The 16,177-nt window shown below is 40.3% G+C and overlaps 1 protein-coding gene across 1 annotated transcript in view; it reads right to left on the bottom strand.

Moving 5' to 3' along the window:
* The window catches only part of LOC124041883 (laminin subunit gamma-1-like), a 70,502-nt gene that overhangs the window by 24,248 nt on the left and 30,077 nt on the right, over positions 1 to 16,177 (bottom strand). The window contains exon 2 of the mRNA XM_046359992.1: positions 2,330 to 2,634. Within this exon, the coding sequence (XP_046215948.1) occupies positions 2,330 to 2,634 (305 nt within the window). The remainder of the gene's footprint in view (positions 1 to 2,329; positions 2,635 to 16,177) is intronic.

Below are 16,177 nucleotides of genomic sequence, written 5' to 3'. Positions count from 1 at the left end.
AGGAGTTGTAAATGCAGCCAAGTCCAATGTGTGCATCATATCGCTTGCTCAGGAAAAATTATTTGCCAACAAACATTCTGCAGAATTAGTTGTAGCCTAACTACTACCAGTAGACTAACTCAAAACATATCAGGCTGGACTTTTTGCTGACAACAGCTCCAATGTTTTGCCACTTATAGCCTAACTCTACTAGAACAGTCTGACACGTCCATAGGGCAGCCATGAGTCAGAGCAGTTTCCGTCTGTCTCAGGCACGGGGCCAAAGGCTCTGCTCGTCTACCCCTTTGACTTCTCTGGCACTATCACTCCATCCGCTTATACACCAACATCCAAATGTTTTGGGTCACTTCAAAATGTCCTTGTTTTTAAAAATAAAGGCACAGTTTTTCCCCATTAAAATAACATAAAATGAACAGAGCAAAGTATAGCAAGATCCTTTTTGAAAACCCGATCCAGAGTGCTAAGGACCTCAGACTGGAGCGAAGGTTCACCTTTCAACAGGACACGACCCTATGCACACAGCCAAGATAACACATGCCCTTGAGTGGCCCAGCCAAAGACCGGACTTGAAAATAGCCGTGCTGTGACGCTCCCCATCCAACCTGACAGAGCATGAGAGGATCTGCAGAGAATGGGAGAAACTCTCCAAAATACAGGCCAAGCTTGTAGCGTCATACCCAATAAGACTGAAGGCTGTAATCACTATTTTTTTTTATACATTTGCTAAATTGTCTAAAAACCTGTGCTTGCTTTGTCATTATGGGCTATTGTGTGTAGACTGATGAGGGGGAAAAAAACTACTAAATACATTTTAGAATAAGGCTGTTAAAGCAACAAAATGTGGAGAAAGTCGAGCTGTCTAAATACTTTCCAAATGCACTGGATGAATTGTTACGTTTATCTCCTGCTCATTATCTTACCTGTAGGCTATACTTTCTGTATACAGAGTTAGCACAATATTGAAATGTTTTGGTAGATTGTTGTTGTACGAAAAATATTCCATATCCTCAGGAATCTTAAACAATCATTCAAATATTACATAGACTCCAGTTAACAAATACAACTATCCCTGCAACGTAGCCCCATGACACCTCAAAGGTATCCATTCCAAAAAGAGTCTTGGGCTTTGGTATATATAGCGATATGTCACATGAGAAAGTCAAATAGGGAAGTATATGGCGCCAGAGCTAAATTTGTTCATTTGCTAGAGATAGAGCATTACATTTGAAAGCCAGGGTATTCTACACAGGCACAAAAATGTATGAACAACCAACAGCCTGACTATACGCACCATGAGTTGACTAGTTTTTGTAAAAACAAGAATCATAACGTTAAAATTGATCTGAAATTTCCAGGCATCAGCAGACTACTTTTAATTAACAAAGCACTCATCAAGATAAACCCTTTATATATATATATATATATAAAGAAAACTTTCTTACATTAATATAGTAAGTAGTAGGTTAAGGCTATAAACGGTTAGTCTATAAATGTTAGTCATTTGGGTTAAAAATCTGATCTAGGTTAGTAGTGATGGGAGGAAAACAAAGAGATAGTTACATACTGTAATATTATTTTTGACAATATTATATCAACATTTTGATTAAGAGAAAACGTTTTAGCTTTTTGTTGTTTTTGCTAGGTAGCATTAGCTAGCGCTAGTCAGCTGTACCTGTGCAAAAACCCAGTTAATTTTTTATCCAATAGATTGTCTCCATCTTTTTTTCTTTTAAGTGAGCCAACATGTTTTCAGCACTATATGCAAAATGTTTCAAACATCACTCTGCAATATTGTATTGTGAGGTCCCTAGCAATTCTCCAGCCCTACAGGCTAGTAGTATCGTTGTGCTTTGTCTGGAAGCACACACGCAAATTCTCCCTTGCTAAAAGCAATGCGCAACAAACATCTCCAGCTGTGCCTCTAAGAGCCAAACTCAATCAGTACTGTAGTGGGAAATCTGGGGGCGTCACCTAGCAACATGTTGCAGCACTTGGCACTGGTCAGGCTCTCACACTTTCCCAACTGGACTAGTGTGCTACTCCCTTCCATTGGGCACGCCTGCCAACAGCAAATGTCCAGGCCAAAATATCTCAAGTATAGGGGTTAACTTATCATTACTCTGTCCACATCATCGATTGCCTCAACACTACCTATATATGATGCACTACATACTCTGTGCTGGCAGACAACCTTGGAAAAATAAAAGCTAAATAAAATAGCCACCCAGGGACACACAAGTCTGGGATCATAGCTGGAACAAAAGCATCACACAATGTTCCTATGTCAAGGTCTCTAGAATGCTATAAAAAAGCAGATGTTGTTCTTTACCTGAAGAACTGGGCTGTTGTCAAAGTTGTAAGCACTGGGCCGGCCTTCAAGGGTGGAGAAGGCGACGTTTCCTCCAGTCAGGGGTGAGATGTCGCTGAACTCGTCTGTGCAGAGGGCCTGTTGTTCGTCCTGTCCGGTGCGGATGAAGCCCCTGTTGGTCTTCTGGTAGGTCTTCTCACAGGAGCCACTGTAGTACTGGTAAGGCGTCCATGGTCCATCCTCACTTGTACGCTTGTAGATGGCGAAGCTCTCTGGGCGGCTGGTGTGGAACTTGAGTCGCACGTAAGTGATGTCGAAAGCCTTGCCTGAAGAACAGAAAAGAAACATGAGAATTTTGATACTTTAGCCAAAAGATGAGTGCATAGTTCACAGTGAACAATACAAGCTACCATAACTATTCTAACTACGTAGTTAATAAAGACAAAAAAAATATCTTGCACAACACATGGATAAATATTAAGCTGTTGCTCAATGACCCAAAAAAGCTAATCAGTCACTAAAGACTGCTTTTACAACAAGCCTTTTCCAGATGCATTGTCTGTTTAAACCAAGACAAAAAAGGATTTCTAAAGCTCTCCAGTGTCCTCCAGTAATACCGGAGGGTCTTTTCAAAACCTATTTGGCATGTCTAGGCAGGCTAGGACTTGAAGGGGGATGAACACCAGACTATATGCGCTAGGAGAAATGGTATGGGGAGACGTCATTTATTTTGTGTAAAGAAATTAAATGATCTTTCAACACAGTGACAGGGGGTACAATTGTTTAACAAAAAATGTGCTCTCTAAACAGATCTGCAAAGAAAATAAAACATATATACAGGGACCATTGTGGCGTGTGCAAATATAGGTGAAGCCATGTAACTTACTGAAACATATAGATGTCTCAACTACAGAAGGGCTTGGAAAGAGAGGATTTAAATTAATCAGTTCATTTCCTCTCCAGTGAGTGTTTGTGTATGTTGTTGCATTGACCATGACAATGAACTTTGACTTTTGAGGGACCTCTATTAAAAAGGAAAATTCCACACCAAAATGATATTTTGGTATTTGTTTCATTAGCCCATTGTTGATATAGTCCGGAAATGTTTGACATGTCAGCAATCAAGTTTAAGATATGCAACTTTCAAAATACAGCCTTTTGATGCATTTGGTTGGCTGTGTTTCTGTATTTTAAAAGGGATATTATATCTTAAAGTTAAATCTTGAAAAACTGCTGACGTGCAAAACATTTTGGGACTGCACCGACAATAGACTAATGAAATAAATAACAAAAGAGCGTTTCCTTTGTCTTTTAAGTGAGCAAGCTTTGTAGATGAAGGTTAATTTGAAAGCAATATCTATATATGTAGGGTGTGAGTTTGTATTTATCATGAATTCATGCGTTTACATTGAGATTAAAGTGAATAGTTGAGTATTCTATAAATGTTCTGGAGTGCCTGCTTTGGCCCAGGGAGTCTCCTATTCAAACATAAGACTTGTACAAATTCTACCTCAACTGGCCTGTGAGTCACTAAACGAGGCGTGGATTTCAACAGGTCTGCTTTAACATCTAGAGAAATCTTTTCAAATGAAAAGAAAAAGCTGGAAGTAATACAATGATGTTTATTTGCGCTTATACCCATTCGATTGTGTTATATTTCTCCTCAAATCTATTCAAGTAGAAAAAAAGTTTAGCTTAACACAGAAAGTTGCTAATTAAAACATGGAAAAAACCTAAATCACACACAAGTGCAACGAGACACAGGCATACTTGACTGGTTGACATTTCAATTACATGTCATAGACAAAGAACTTTAAGCTTAACCATTTGTCTGACCTTTTACAACCAATTTGCCCACTCTTTCCACTAGCCACTTCCATTATGATGCACAGGCATGACACCAAAGCATCTGAATGTGACATTCTGTGAACAAGCAAACGCATCGGGGAAAATTGCACTGGGAACAGACTGTCATTGACATCTAATTTCTAAAACCACCCCCACATCCTCGTAAACAAGACAAACAGCATCTGTTGGCACAGCAAGGAAGTGGCAAGCAGAGGCAAACAAAAGGGCCTCTCGTCAACCCAACATGGAAGAGCCACTCAGTGGAGACAAAGGAAGCCTCAACAGTGAATACAGGTGGTCAGGCAGTCACTAGACTAGTAGTCTAGTTCACAGGCAAGGCAAGTTCTGAAGATAACGAGGAAAGGGCAAGGGAAATTATGGTTTAGCCTTGAACAAGGACATGGTTACTCTTTGGCAGCTGAGGTTTAAATCATTAAGAGAATCTGTCTGCCAATAGGTACTTATCACAGTAGGAGGCCGTTTCTTCTCTTGCTAGAACAAAATATGCACCAGCTGCGTACTGAACTGGTAGTGATGAATCTGCCATTGCTACTTGTAAAATTGCAATGCTCCTCAGTGGCCAAAAACTTGACTCAGTCAGAGAGCACAAACCTCCAAGTGGGAAAACCGACAGGAGTGACAACAAAAAGGACAAAATTAGCGAATTACATTCTGAAGGTTTAGCTAAGGTTATCTAGCCAGCTAAATAATTGGCTATGGGCAGCCACTGGCAGTATGGGATTATGTAGAGTGAATTGAATAGTTTCTTCGTCATCTTGCTAGCTAGTTATCTAGCTGTGGTTATCTGTCTAGAATAAACAACGGCTTTTTACAACAATAGCAACACTAGCACAGGTAGCTAGTTATCCAACACTGGATACCTACAAAGCAAAATACACAGGGACTCGCATCGCCAAACAAAACGTAAGAATGCAATGCTACTGCCACCTTCTGGAATGGAGTATTTTAACAAAGTCTGTTGACATTGTTCACAGGCGCTAAGTACTCTCTGCAAGCAAACATTTTACAAATCTTACTGGTGTGTAAGAGTCCGACTAAGAGTCTTGGGTGGCCAAGGTTTGTTCTTAGTACATTCAACGAAAATGAGTTTTACAGTACACTGTGATTGTCACTGTAGGCCTACTTTTAGCTTTCAAGCCCTTGGTGCATTCTTTCACTGATTAGCTAAAACTGTACAAAGTAATAACCACAAAGCCAGCTATGCCCTATAAATGCATCATTTCAGTGATGTAGGCCTGCAGTAACAAACATCAATATTGAGCAGGAATAGCTAACATTTCAGTCTTCACTAAAATTGTAGTCTAATGCAATGATCGCTTTTATGATTGAGCTGATGCACTTTAAAGATGCACTACCCAGAAATCGCTCTACTATAACTATTGCTAAAATTCTAATAGTTTGCCTAATTTTAGTTTATGTGACAAAATAACTATAGCATAGAGCAGGTATTCCCGAACTGGGGTACGCCAAATAAACGTGTGATTCTTTGACATTTTTTTCCCTTCACATTTTCAAACAGCACATTCATATTTTCTAACGGGGCTATACATTTGGGAGAGTTTTTTTCCTTGCCTGAGTAGCCTCGTTTCACTGCCAAAAATAAACCATCTAGTGTTCAGCGAAATAACAATGTCAAATACAGGTAGCCTAGTCAAATAATTAACATCCAATCACATTAACCTTTACTCTATTGCAGGAAAGGAAATTTAGAAGCGAAACATGATTAGAAAAATAAGCCACGGGAGTTTTTGGAGCAGGAATAAAGACGACTTTTGAGTAGTAAGACATGTATAAAAGCAACAGATACCATTAATTAAAGCGTCTTATATGGTGAGATACCGAGTGGCTAGGACACGCAAGGCCCATACTATCGTGGATGACTTAATTCTTCCTGATGCCGCGGATGTGGCTGGGAGAAAAGGACCCCCAAAAAACTATACAGACTAGAGGTTGACCGATTATGATTTTTCAACGCCGATACCGATTATTGGAGGACCAAAAAAGCAGATTAAATCGGACAATTTTAAAAATATTTTTATTTATTTGTAATAATGACAATTACAACAATACTGAATTAACACTTATTTTAACTTCATATAAAACATCAATAAAATCAATTTAGCCTCAAGTAAATAATGAAACATGTTCAATTTGGTTTAAATAATGCAAAAACAAAGTGTTGGAGAAGAAAGTAATATGTGCCATGTAAAAATATGTGCCATGTAAAAAATATGTGCCATTGCTCAGAACATGAGAACATATTAAAGTTGGTGGTTCTTTCTAACATGAGACTTCAATATTCCAAGGTAAGGGGTTTTAAGTTGTAGTTAATATAGTATTTATAGGACTATTTCTCTATACCATTTGTATTTCATATACCTTTGACTATTGGATGTTCTTATAGGCACTATAGTATTGCCAGTGAAACAGTATAGCTTCCGTCCCCCTCCTCACCCTTACCTGGGCTCAAACCAGGAACACATCGACACCAGCCACACTCAAAGCATCGTCACCCATCGCTCCACAAAAGCCGCAGCCCTTGCAGCGCAAGGGGAATAACTACACCAAATCTTAAAGTGAGTGACGTTTGAAACAATATTAGCGCACACCCAGCTAACTAGCTAGCCATTTCACATTGGTTACACCAGCCATTAGGCTGGTAGGCTTGAAGTCATAAACAGCGCTATGCTTGCGAAGAGCTGCTGGCAAAATGCACGATAGTGATGTCTGAATGAATGATTACGGGCCCACTGCTGCTCAGTCATACTGCTCCGTCAAATTAGACTTAATTATAACATAACACACAGAAATACGATTATTTGGTCATTAATATGATCGAATACGGAAACTACCATTTCGAAAAACAAAACGTTTATTATTTCAGTGAAAAACGCAACCGTTCGGTATTTTATCTAACGGGTGGCATCCCTAAGTCTAAATGTTCTTGTTCCATTGCACAACCTTCAATGTATGTCATAATTATGTAAAACTCTGGCAAATTAGTTCGCAATGAGCCAGGTAGCCCAAACTGTTGCATATATCCCTGACTCTGCATGCAATGAATGCAAGAGAAATTACACAATTTCACCTGCTAAACTGGATTAGTAGTTATAACTAGTGATTATGATTGATTGTTTTTTCTAAGATAAGTTTAATGCTAGCTAGCAATTTACCTTGGCTTCTACTGCATTCGCGTAACAGGCAGATTACTCGAGGAGTGCAATGGTTAGAGCGTTAGTTAACTGTGCGGTTGCAAAATTGGAACCCCTGAACAAGGCAGTTAACCCACCGTTCCTAGGCAGTCATTGAAAATAAGCATGTGTTCTTAACTGACTTGCCTAGTTAAATGAAAAGGTAAACAAATAAAAAAATGTCGGCGCCCAAAAATACCGATTTCTGATTGTTATGAAAACGTGAAATCGGCCCTAATTAAATCGGCCATTCCGATTAATCGGTCGACCTCTAATACAGACAATGCCTTCATCAAACAACACTGTTTCACAATGCATCAGATGTTCAGAAACAATTACTGCTTCGCATAAGCCAGTGAAATATATGCGTTACAGTTGGATGAGTCAACAGACGTGGCGGGCCTGGCAGACCTCCTGGTATATGTCCGTTATGTTTATGGGGGGTCAATTAAGGAAGACATCCTCTTCTGCAAACCACTGGAAACCAGGACAACAGGAGAGGATATTTTTAAAGTACTGGACAGCTTTGTGACATCAAATGGACGTTGGTGGTCAAGATGTGTTGGTATCTGTACTGATAGAGCAAAAGCCTTGACAGGGAGACATAGTGGAGTGGTACCACACGTGCAAGCAGTTGCTCCAGATGCCACTTGGGTACACTGCAGCATCCACCGAGAGACTCTTACTGCCAAGAGAGCCTCATCAAAATTGCAACAAGCGGTTCTGTGAAAATAGAATTAAAAAAGAAGCCACTGCCAGATCTCTGGATTGGGCTGTGCTCAGAGTTTATTGCCTTGGCAAATCGCGCTGTTAAGGCAGATACCCTTTGCAACCATGCACCTATGTGAGAGTGGATTCTCGGCCCTTACGAGCATGAAAACTAAATACAGGCACAGACTGTGTGGAAAATGATTTAAGACAGATTCTCTCCAATACAACATTACAGAGTAATGTGCATTCTTTCAAGCACACCCTTCTCATTAACCTGTGATGAGTTATTCACAATTTTTTATGAACAAATAAGGTTTTATATGTAAGATGGCTAAATAAAAGAGCAAAATTATTGATTATTATTATTATTTGTGCCCTGGTCCTATAAGAGCTCTTTGTTTACTTCCCATGACCCGAGATGTGACAAAAACTCACACTCATGTTAAAAAATGTATAATGTGTGTGTGTGTGTCAGGCTTACAATGTTGGCAAAAAACAACATTTGAGAGTGCCCTGACCCTGGTGCTGGAGGGGGTATGCAGCTGGAGGTTGAATGTTTGAAGGGGTATGGGACTATAAAACGTTTGGGAACCACTGGTCTACAGCATGAAGCCTTGAGGAATTCCGGTTTTCCTTACAAAACAATTGGTTAATTGATAGGCAAAATTATTTACAGTTGAGAGCGCAAACAAAGTCTGGCCGAGAGAACCCATTGTGTTCTCCTATAAGTATAAAAAAGTATTAAAAAGACATAAGATAAAGACTAAGTTGGTTTACAGTGGAAGGTATCTTGTCATTTTACACATTAGTAACAGTAGACTAGGGTGGGGAAGTTGTCAGATTTACATTAAACAAAACTTCTTCCACACGATCACCATAAATTGGTATGGGTTAAAACCGACTTAACACTACCATTTAACACTACCATTGTAAGATACAGACCCGGTGAAATATATTTTCGAGCTCCAAACGCAGTAATGTTTTAAATGAAAATAAACTCCTGTGAGTGACAGCCGATAACTAAGGGAGGGGACTTTAACCATGATGTGTTCACCTGCCCCCTCCTCAAGCATGTTGTAGTAGAGTGAGGCTGTGAGGTGGTGGTTGGGGGAGGGGAGGTGGAGAGTGAACTGTCTGGAATCAATGATCTTTTATATTGACAAGATAATCAAGTGACTGCTCTAACAACATAAATACATGTCCTCAAAGATGAAAAGCAGGCGGAAGGAGGCGAGATCAGATTGGACCATTCTAGCTAATGAGATGGCAGATACGTGTGTGTGTGAACAACAGGCCAGAGATAGAGAAGACTCATCTTTTTATCTTTGCCCTTATAGCATCTGACAGTGTCATTTAGGCCATCTCCATTTTAAAAGGAGTCAATTTTCTTATTTTTCATTGGCTGACCGCTCCCAACTCATAGGAAATCTCCACCCAGTTGACTACTTTAAAATAGTGGAAGCCCTCAATGGCAATGTCCATGCTAAAACAGGTTATACCCATGATGAGTTCTCCATCTATATCTGACAACAGGCACAACGCCAATAGTAGTCTTTTTCAAAGTTGTCGAAATACCACGTGCGTCTGCTTAGATCAGTACATTTGTAAAAACAAAACCTAACCATTATGGAAATTATATTTGATCAAATGAGCCTCATGTAGCAATAGAAAAAAAGTGTTAACAAAATTTGACAATCATTGACCTACATGCACAAATCCTCACTTCGCGAGCTCAATTTCTTGGACAGATTATGGGCTGAGTAAAACCTTTAGCTTCGTCTCTTCCTCTCTGCTGGAATGTGCTTCCGCTAGGCTAGTAAAGGGGTGGGCTGACAAGAGAACGACTCGAGAGGGAGAACAGAGACAAGTAAGTTAGGGGGAAAAGGGGAGGTGTATGGAGACATATTGTTTGTTAAAATGTGAATGAAAGCTCATGACTGTTCTAAAAAGAGGATTGTCTTTGATCAGCAATTCAAAAGTTCTGGAGAAGAAGACATGCATGTTCAACAAATCAAGCATTGATTGAATCTGAGAATTTGTGCCTGGCTTACAATTGTTGAACCATGAATGGCCAGAACTAAACAAGGACTTTATCACATACTGTAAAGAAAAAGTCAAATGTAATATTCTGCGAATCATGTAATTATATGCACATTCTGCAAATATATCCAACACTCAAAGATGCATTCGACTGGTTTGAGGAAATGTGAAATCTGCATTTACATTGCCAAAGATTCTGACAAGCCACACTGATGTTTCCTATGGTCTCTAACATGTCATTAGGACACAAGTGGTGTTTTATCACAGCAAGCTTGGACGTGTAAGCAGACAAACCTCACAAGACCAGAGTTTTTCAACAAACAGATCTTGGACCTTTCTGCTGATGACTACCAAGGGGGACATTCCAGGGGGTCAGCAGAGGGGGCATCTTTGAAAAGTTTATAATATGTTAATCGCATAGCCAATTTCTATACTCATAAGCCGTGAACATCATATGAAAAACAGATGGTACCTTTTCCCGAAGACAATCTCATTAATTATATTTTAACACAGGGGAGATCTTTCCTTAAAACCTGTTAATCCTACCCCCTACTTTTTCGAACATTGTTAAAAATCGCGCAACATTTCAGCGCCCTGCTACTCATGCCAGGAATATAGTATATGCATATGATTAGTATGTGTGGATAGAAAACACTCAAACGTTTCTAAAACTGGTTAAATCACGGCTGTGACTATAACAGAACGTGCGTTTCATCGAAAAGCGCAGGAAAATCTGATCACTGAAAATTGGAAAATATATCAATTCGCCACTTGCATGTATTGTTGAATGGAAACCACATTACCTGGAGCCGAGATTGCAATTCCTACAGCTTCCACACGATGTCACCAGTCTTGTTCGTTTGACCAAGAAACGAAGCCTAGGCAATTGACAAGAGACAGCCCATTTCCTCCGGTCTCCGACAGGATGTTTTGGAGTAGAAATTTCTGAACATGATTTGAAGACTTGGAGCTATTGAATATACATCACCCCGTGATCAATTTGATAGATTGCTAATACCTAAAGTTGCATTACAAAAGTATTTTGAAGTGTTTTGTGAAAGTTTATCGTCGACTTTTTTAATGAAAAAAATGACGTTGCGTTATAAAACGCTGTTTTTTTCCTTGATCACACAGTCTTCATAGATCGATATCTAGGCTATATATGGACCGATTTAATCGAAAAAAAGACCCAATAGTGATGTTTATGGGACATCTAGGAGTGCCAACAAAGAAGATCGTCAAAGGTAATGAATGTTTTATATTTTATCTCTGCGTTTTGTGTAGCGCCGACTATGCTAATTATTTTGTTTACGTCCCCTGCGGGTCTTTTGGGGTGTTGCATGCTATCAGAGAATAGCTTCTCATGCTTTCGCCGAAAAGCATTTTAAAAATCTGACTTGTTGGCTGGATTCACAACGAGTGTAGCTTTAATTCAGTACTCTGCATGTGTGTTTTAATGAACGTTTGAGTTTTAACAAGTGCTATTAGCATTTAGCGTAGCGCATTTGCATTTCCAGATGTCTAGATGGGATGCATGCGTCCCGGGTCGACCCAAGAGGTTAAGAACATTACAGTCAAGAGGAAGAAGCCCACACACTGCCATTAATTCAACATGCAGAACATTTTGTACTTGATGTTCTGTGGCTGTTGGATGACTCTTTCCAACATTTTCAGTGCCAGGTGGTTTCTGCCAGTTCCCCTCATGACTTTACCTAAAATGTTTGACAACAGTTTATTTTGGCAATGAAGCCCTTTATCTACTTCCCTAGAGTCAGAGGAACATGTTAGTTGTTACCATAGACTTCCAGTCATTGCACTAACAATAGTTAGGATTGGCTTGCGAAACTAAAGTATGCATTAATGACAAATGTATTATAGAAAATGAGTAACCAAATCAAAATGTTATTTGTCACATGCGCCGAATAGAACAGGTGTGCTTACTTACAAGCCCTTAAGACTTATTATTCTTTAAACTGCATTGTTGGTTAAGAAAAAAAATAGAAAAGTAACCAACGAAAGTAAAAAATAATTAAAGACCAGCAGTAAAATAACAATAGCGAGGCTATATACCAGTACATAGTCAATGTGCGGGGGCACCGGTTAATCGAGATAATATGTACATGTAGGTAGTTGGTGACTATGCATAAATAATTAAACAGAGTGGCAGCAGCTTAAGGGGGGGGGGGGTGCAAATAGTGTATGTGGTTATGGGCTAGTTATTAAAGTGGACATGATATGGTGGCTTCCCACCCATTGAGACAAGGCTAGTTCTTTTGATGTCAAATTCCTTTGAATGTACAGTATTATTGTAGACATTCTTGGGTTAAACCAAGGTGGTATGCTTCGCTGTTGGCCATTTGATTTAGGGTCTTTCAACACACCTCTCAGTTGTCAGAGATGAGGTGATAAAACTGATCATTAGTGATTGGGTTTGGGATAAGGTTTCATTGACATCCCACAAAGGCATCAAAAAACAAACCTGATTGCTAACACACTCAGCCTGAAGCAACGAGAGCAAGGCTGTAAGGGAAAATGGTACTGAAAGTTGGAGCTCTCCCTTCCTGGGAGAAAAGTCTCAGTCACACCAAATCCCTTATTCAATCTCTGCAGACAATCTCTTATTGAATAAGATAATCTATTCATAATATCTTATTCAATCTCTGAGGCTGAAAAGACTCATGGGCACTCAGATCCTCCAAAAGTTCTACAGCTGCACCATTGAGAGCATCTTGACTGGCTGCATACCCGCTTGGTATGGCAACTGCTTGGCACCTGACTGCAAGGTGCTACAGAGGGTAGTGCGTATGGCCCAATGTATCACTGGTGGCGAGCTCCCTGCCATCCAGGACCACAAAACCAAGCGGTGTCAGAGGAAGGACCTAAAAATTGTCAAAGGCTCCAGCCTCCCAAGTCAGACTGTTCTCTCTGCTTCCGCACGGCAAGCAGTACCGATGCACAAAGTCTGGAACCAACAGGACCCTGAACAGCTTCTACCCCCAAGCCAATTTGTTCATTTGTTAAATAGTTAACCAATAGCTACCTGGACAGTATTGACCCATACTGTTTATGATCTACTCTGTTCTGCATTGAAGATCCCCAAGAACGCAGTGGCCTCCATCATTCTTATATGGAGGATGTTTGGAACCACCAATACTTTTCCTAGACCTGGCAGCCAGGCTAAACTGAGCAATCAAGGGGAGAAGGGCCTTGGTGATTGAGGTGACCAAGAACCCAATGGTCACTCTGAAAGAGCTCCAGAGTTTCTTTGTGGAGATGGGAGAACCTTCCAGAGGAACAAACATCGCTGCAGCACTCCACCAATCAGGCCTCTATGGTAGAGTGGCCAGACAGAAGCCACTCCTCAGTAAAAGGCACAACATGCTGCTTGGAGTTTGCCAAAACGCACCTAAAGACTCTCAGATCATGAGAAAAAAAGATTCTCTGGTCTGATGAAACCATGATTGAACTCTTTGGCCAATACCATCCCTACAGTGAAGCACAAGTGGTGGTAGTATCATGCTGTGGTGATGTTCTTCAGCGGCAGGGACTGGGAGACTAGTCGGGATCGAGGGAAAGATGAACGGAGCAAAAAACAGAGATCTTTGATGAAGAGCGCTCTGTAGCATATTAAGACCTCAGACTGGGGCAAAGGTTAACCTTCCAACAGGACAATGACCCTACGCACACAGTCGCGACAACGCAGGAGTGGCTTCAGGACAAGTCTCTGAATGTCCTTGAGTGGCCTAGCCAGAGCCCAGACCTGCACCCGATCTAACATCTCTGGAAAGACCTGAAAAAAAGCGTGCAGCGACGCTCCCCATCCAACCTGACAGAGCTAGAGAGGATCTGCAGATTAGAATGGGAGAAACTCCCCAATACAGGTGTGCCAAGCTTGTAGCGTCATACCCAAGAAGACTTGATGCTGTAATTGCTGCCAAAGGTGCTTCAACAAAGTACTGAGTAAAGGGTCTGAATACTTTAAGTGAGCATGATCACTTTTACATGTTTTATAAATGATCAAAAAAGTACAACTTTTATTTTAGTCAATCATGGGGTATTGTGTGTAGATTGATTAGGGAAAAAAACAAATTTAATACATTTTTGAATTTGAGGCTGTAATGTAACAAAATGTGGAAAAGGTCCAGGGGTCTGAATACTTTCCGAAGGCACTGTGTATGTACATATCTACCTCAATTACCTCATAACCTTGCACATAGACTTGGTATTCGTACCCTGTGTATATAGCGAAGATATTGTTACTCATTGTGTACTTATTCCTCTTATTAGTTTATTTATTTTTTCTTCTCTGCATTGCTGGGAACGGCCCGTAAGTAAGCATTTCATTGTTATTCTACACCAGTTGCTTATGAATCATGTGACGAATAACATTTCATTTGAGAATTCAGATTTTTTTCAAGCCCTCAGCTTATGAAAGGCCTAATAATTTCAGAAAATCATTAGAAAAAAAACAATTAGTTCAGCCAAACTAATAGAAATATCAGAGCCCTAAAAATTGGCCTAAGCCCTAATATCAGAGCCCTAGAAATAGTTTCGCTCCATTTACATTCAAGGGGAAAACAGCTAAATCAGCCATTTAAAATACATATATTATCAAGAAATCTCTGGGTTGATATCATCAAGGTGTCATTTAGAAACTTCTCCCTCTACATGCTACTTTTAAGGTGTGTTCTAATTTTCACCTTTTCCAGCGTTTTCTGGGATTACCTGCCTGTGGGATTTGGGCCTCCATCCCCTTACACCCAGTAGAGGCACAGCCTGAGGGTGAGCAGCAGGGAATATCTGGTGGATGGGAGGGGGATTACGGATTGTTGAAGGGTGTGTGTTAATGTCCAGGGGAAGGCCACAAGCCACACCATGGTCCAATTAGATTTCCTCCCATGACCTCATCACATTCTTTACGTGGGAGATGAACAATGACCGCTTTGAGTTTTAACGTGTGGGCATGACAACTTTCTCCCCCTTGTACACGATTTTCTCCATCTGCTCGGGAGATATGTAGAACATCTGATTTAACTCAACACTCCCACGGGCTGAACCAATACACGGACAGACAAGGGGATCGGATACAGCAACAACCATGGCATCAACTCACTGCAATCATTTTACTTCAGGGCACAATCCAATTCAGGTTACACCTTGCTAATATGATCACAGTAGGATCTAGTAACCTAGAGGGCAAATTTATTCACATCAAATTATTATTAATTTCTAAAAAGGAAACTAAAGCACTTCTGAAGTAGATTTGTACTTGCGTGTGTGCTTACACACCATGTAGCTAGTCTTCACTGACCAAAGGGGATACCCAAACCCTGTTAATGTAAGCAAAGGAAAAAAGCATGAGCTGCAGGGGAGAAGATGGCCGTGTGCTTCTGCATTAAACAGGAGAAAAAAAACCTCATTTGGGCTATTTTGCTTTTCTCTAACAGGTGTCATGTCGGGTCAGAATCTGACAAGTAAAACCTCCCGAGATAAAAACCTGAACAAATTGAAAGTTCTATTCAGAAAGGCTGGGGGAGGGCAACATTACAATTGAGGAATCTGAGGAATGTGCCAGAGTTCATCATCTGAAGGGCAGATCGCCTGTTACGGTCTCTATGAGAACTGTCAGACGGGAATAAAGATCCCCCTCACCCGGCTGATCTCTAAAATAAACTATTTCCGGCAGGTTCAGCGACTCAAAGGGAGCCCCGTCTCTGTCAGAAAGAGGTGCTTTCCCAGCGTTATGATACTTCTTTCACAGGATTCACAGCATGTTGCTTGTAAAAACATATGATCCCCTTTCAAACAGACCCATTTTTACCTCTCGTCGACATTCTCCTTTTATTTAGCGATTGATTAGCGGCAAATGAGCAAGAAACATTCAAACAGCCAAATACATCTAAGTAACCACACTGTGGGCCTGTTACAATAGATCAATCATGATGGAATTGATGAATATCCACTTTGTAAGATCAGATATTGAATATGCGTCAATCTGGTTAATGGAACGTCTGCGTTCCATTAACTCCTGTAACGCATCTATTAATCAAGTTCTAAA

The sequence above is a fragment of the Oncorhynchus gorbuscha genome, linkage group LG08, assembly GCF_021184085.1.
Source record: "Oncorhynchus gorbuscha isolate QuinsamMale2020 ecotype Even-year linkage group LG08, OgorEven_v1.0, whole genome shotgun sequence".
NCBI classification, from domain to species: Eukaryota; Metazoa; Chordata; class Actinopteri; order Salmoniformes; family Salmonidae; genus Oncorhynchus; species Oncorhynchus gorbuscha.
This window is presented reverse-complemented; position numbering and strand designations above follow the sequence as displayed.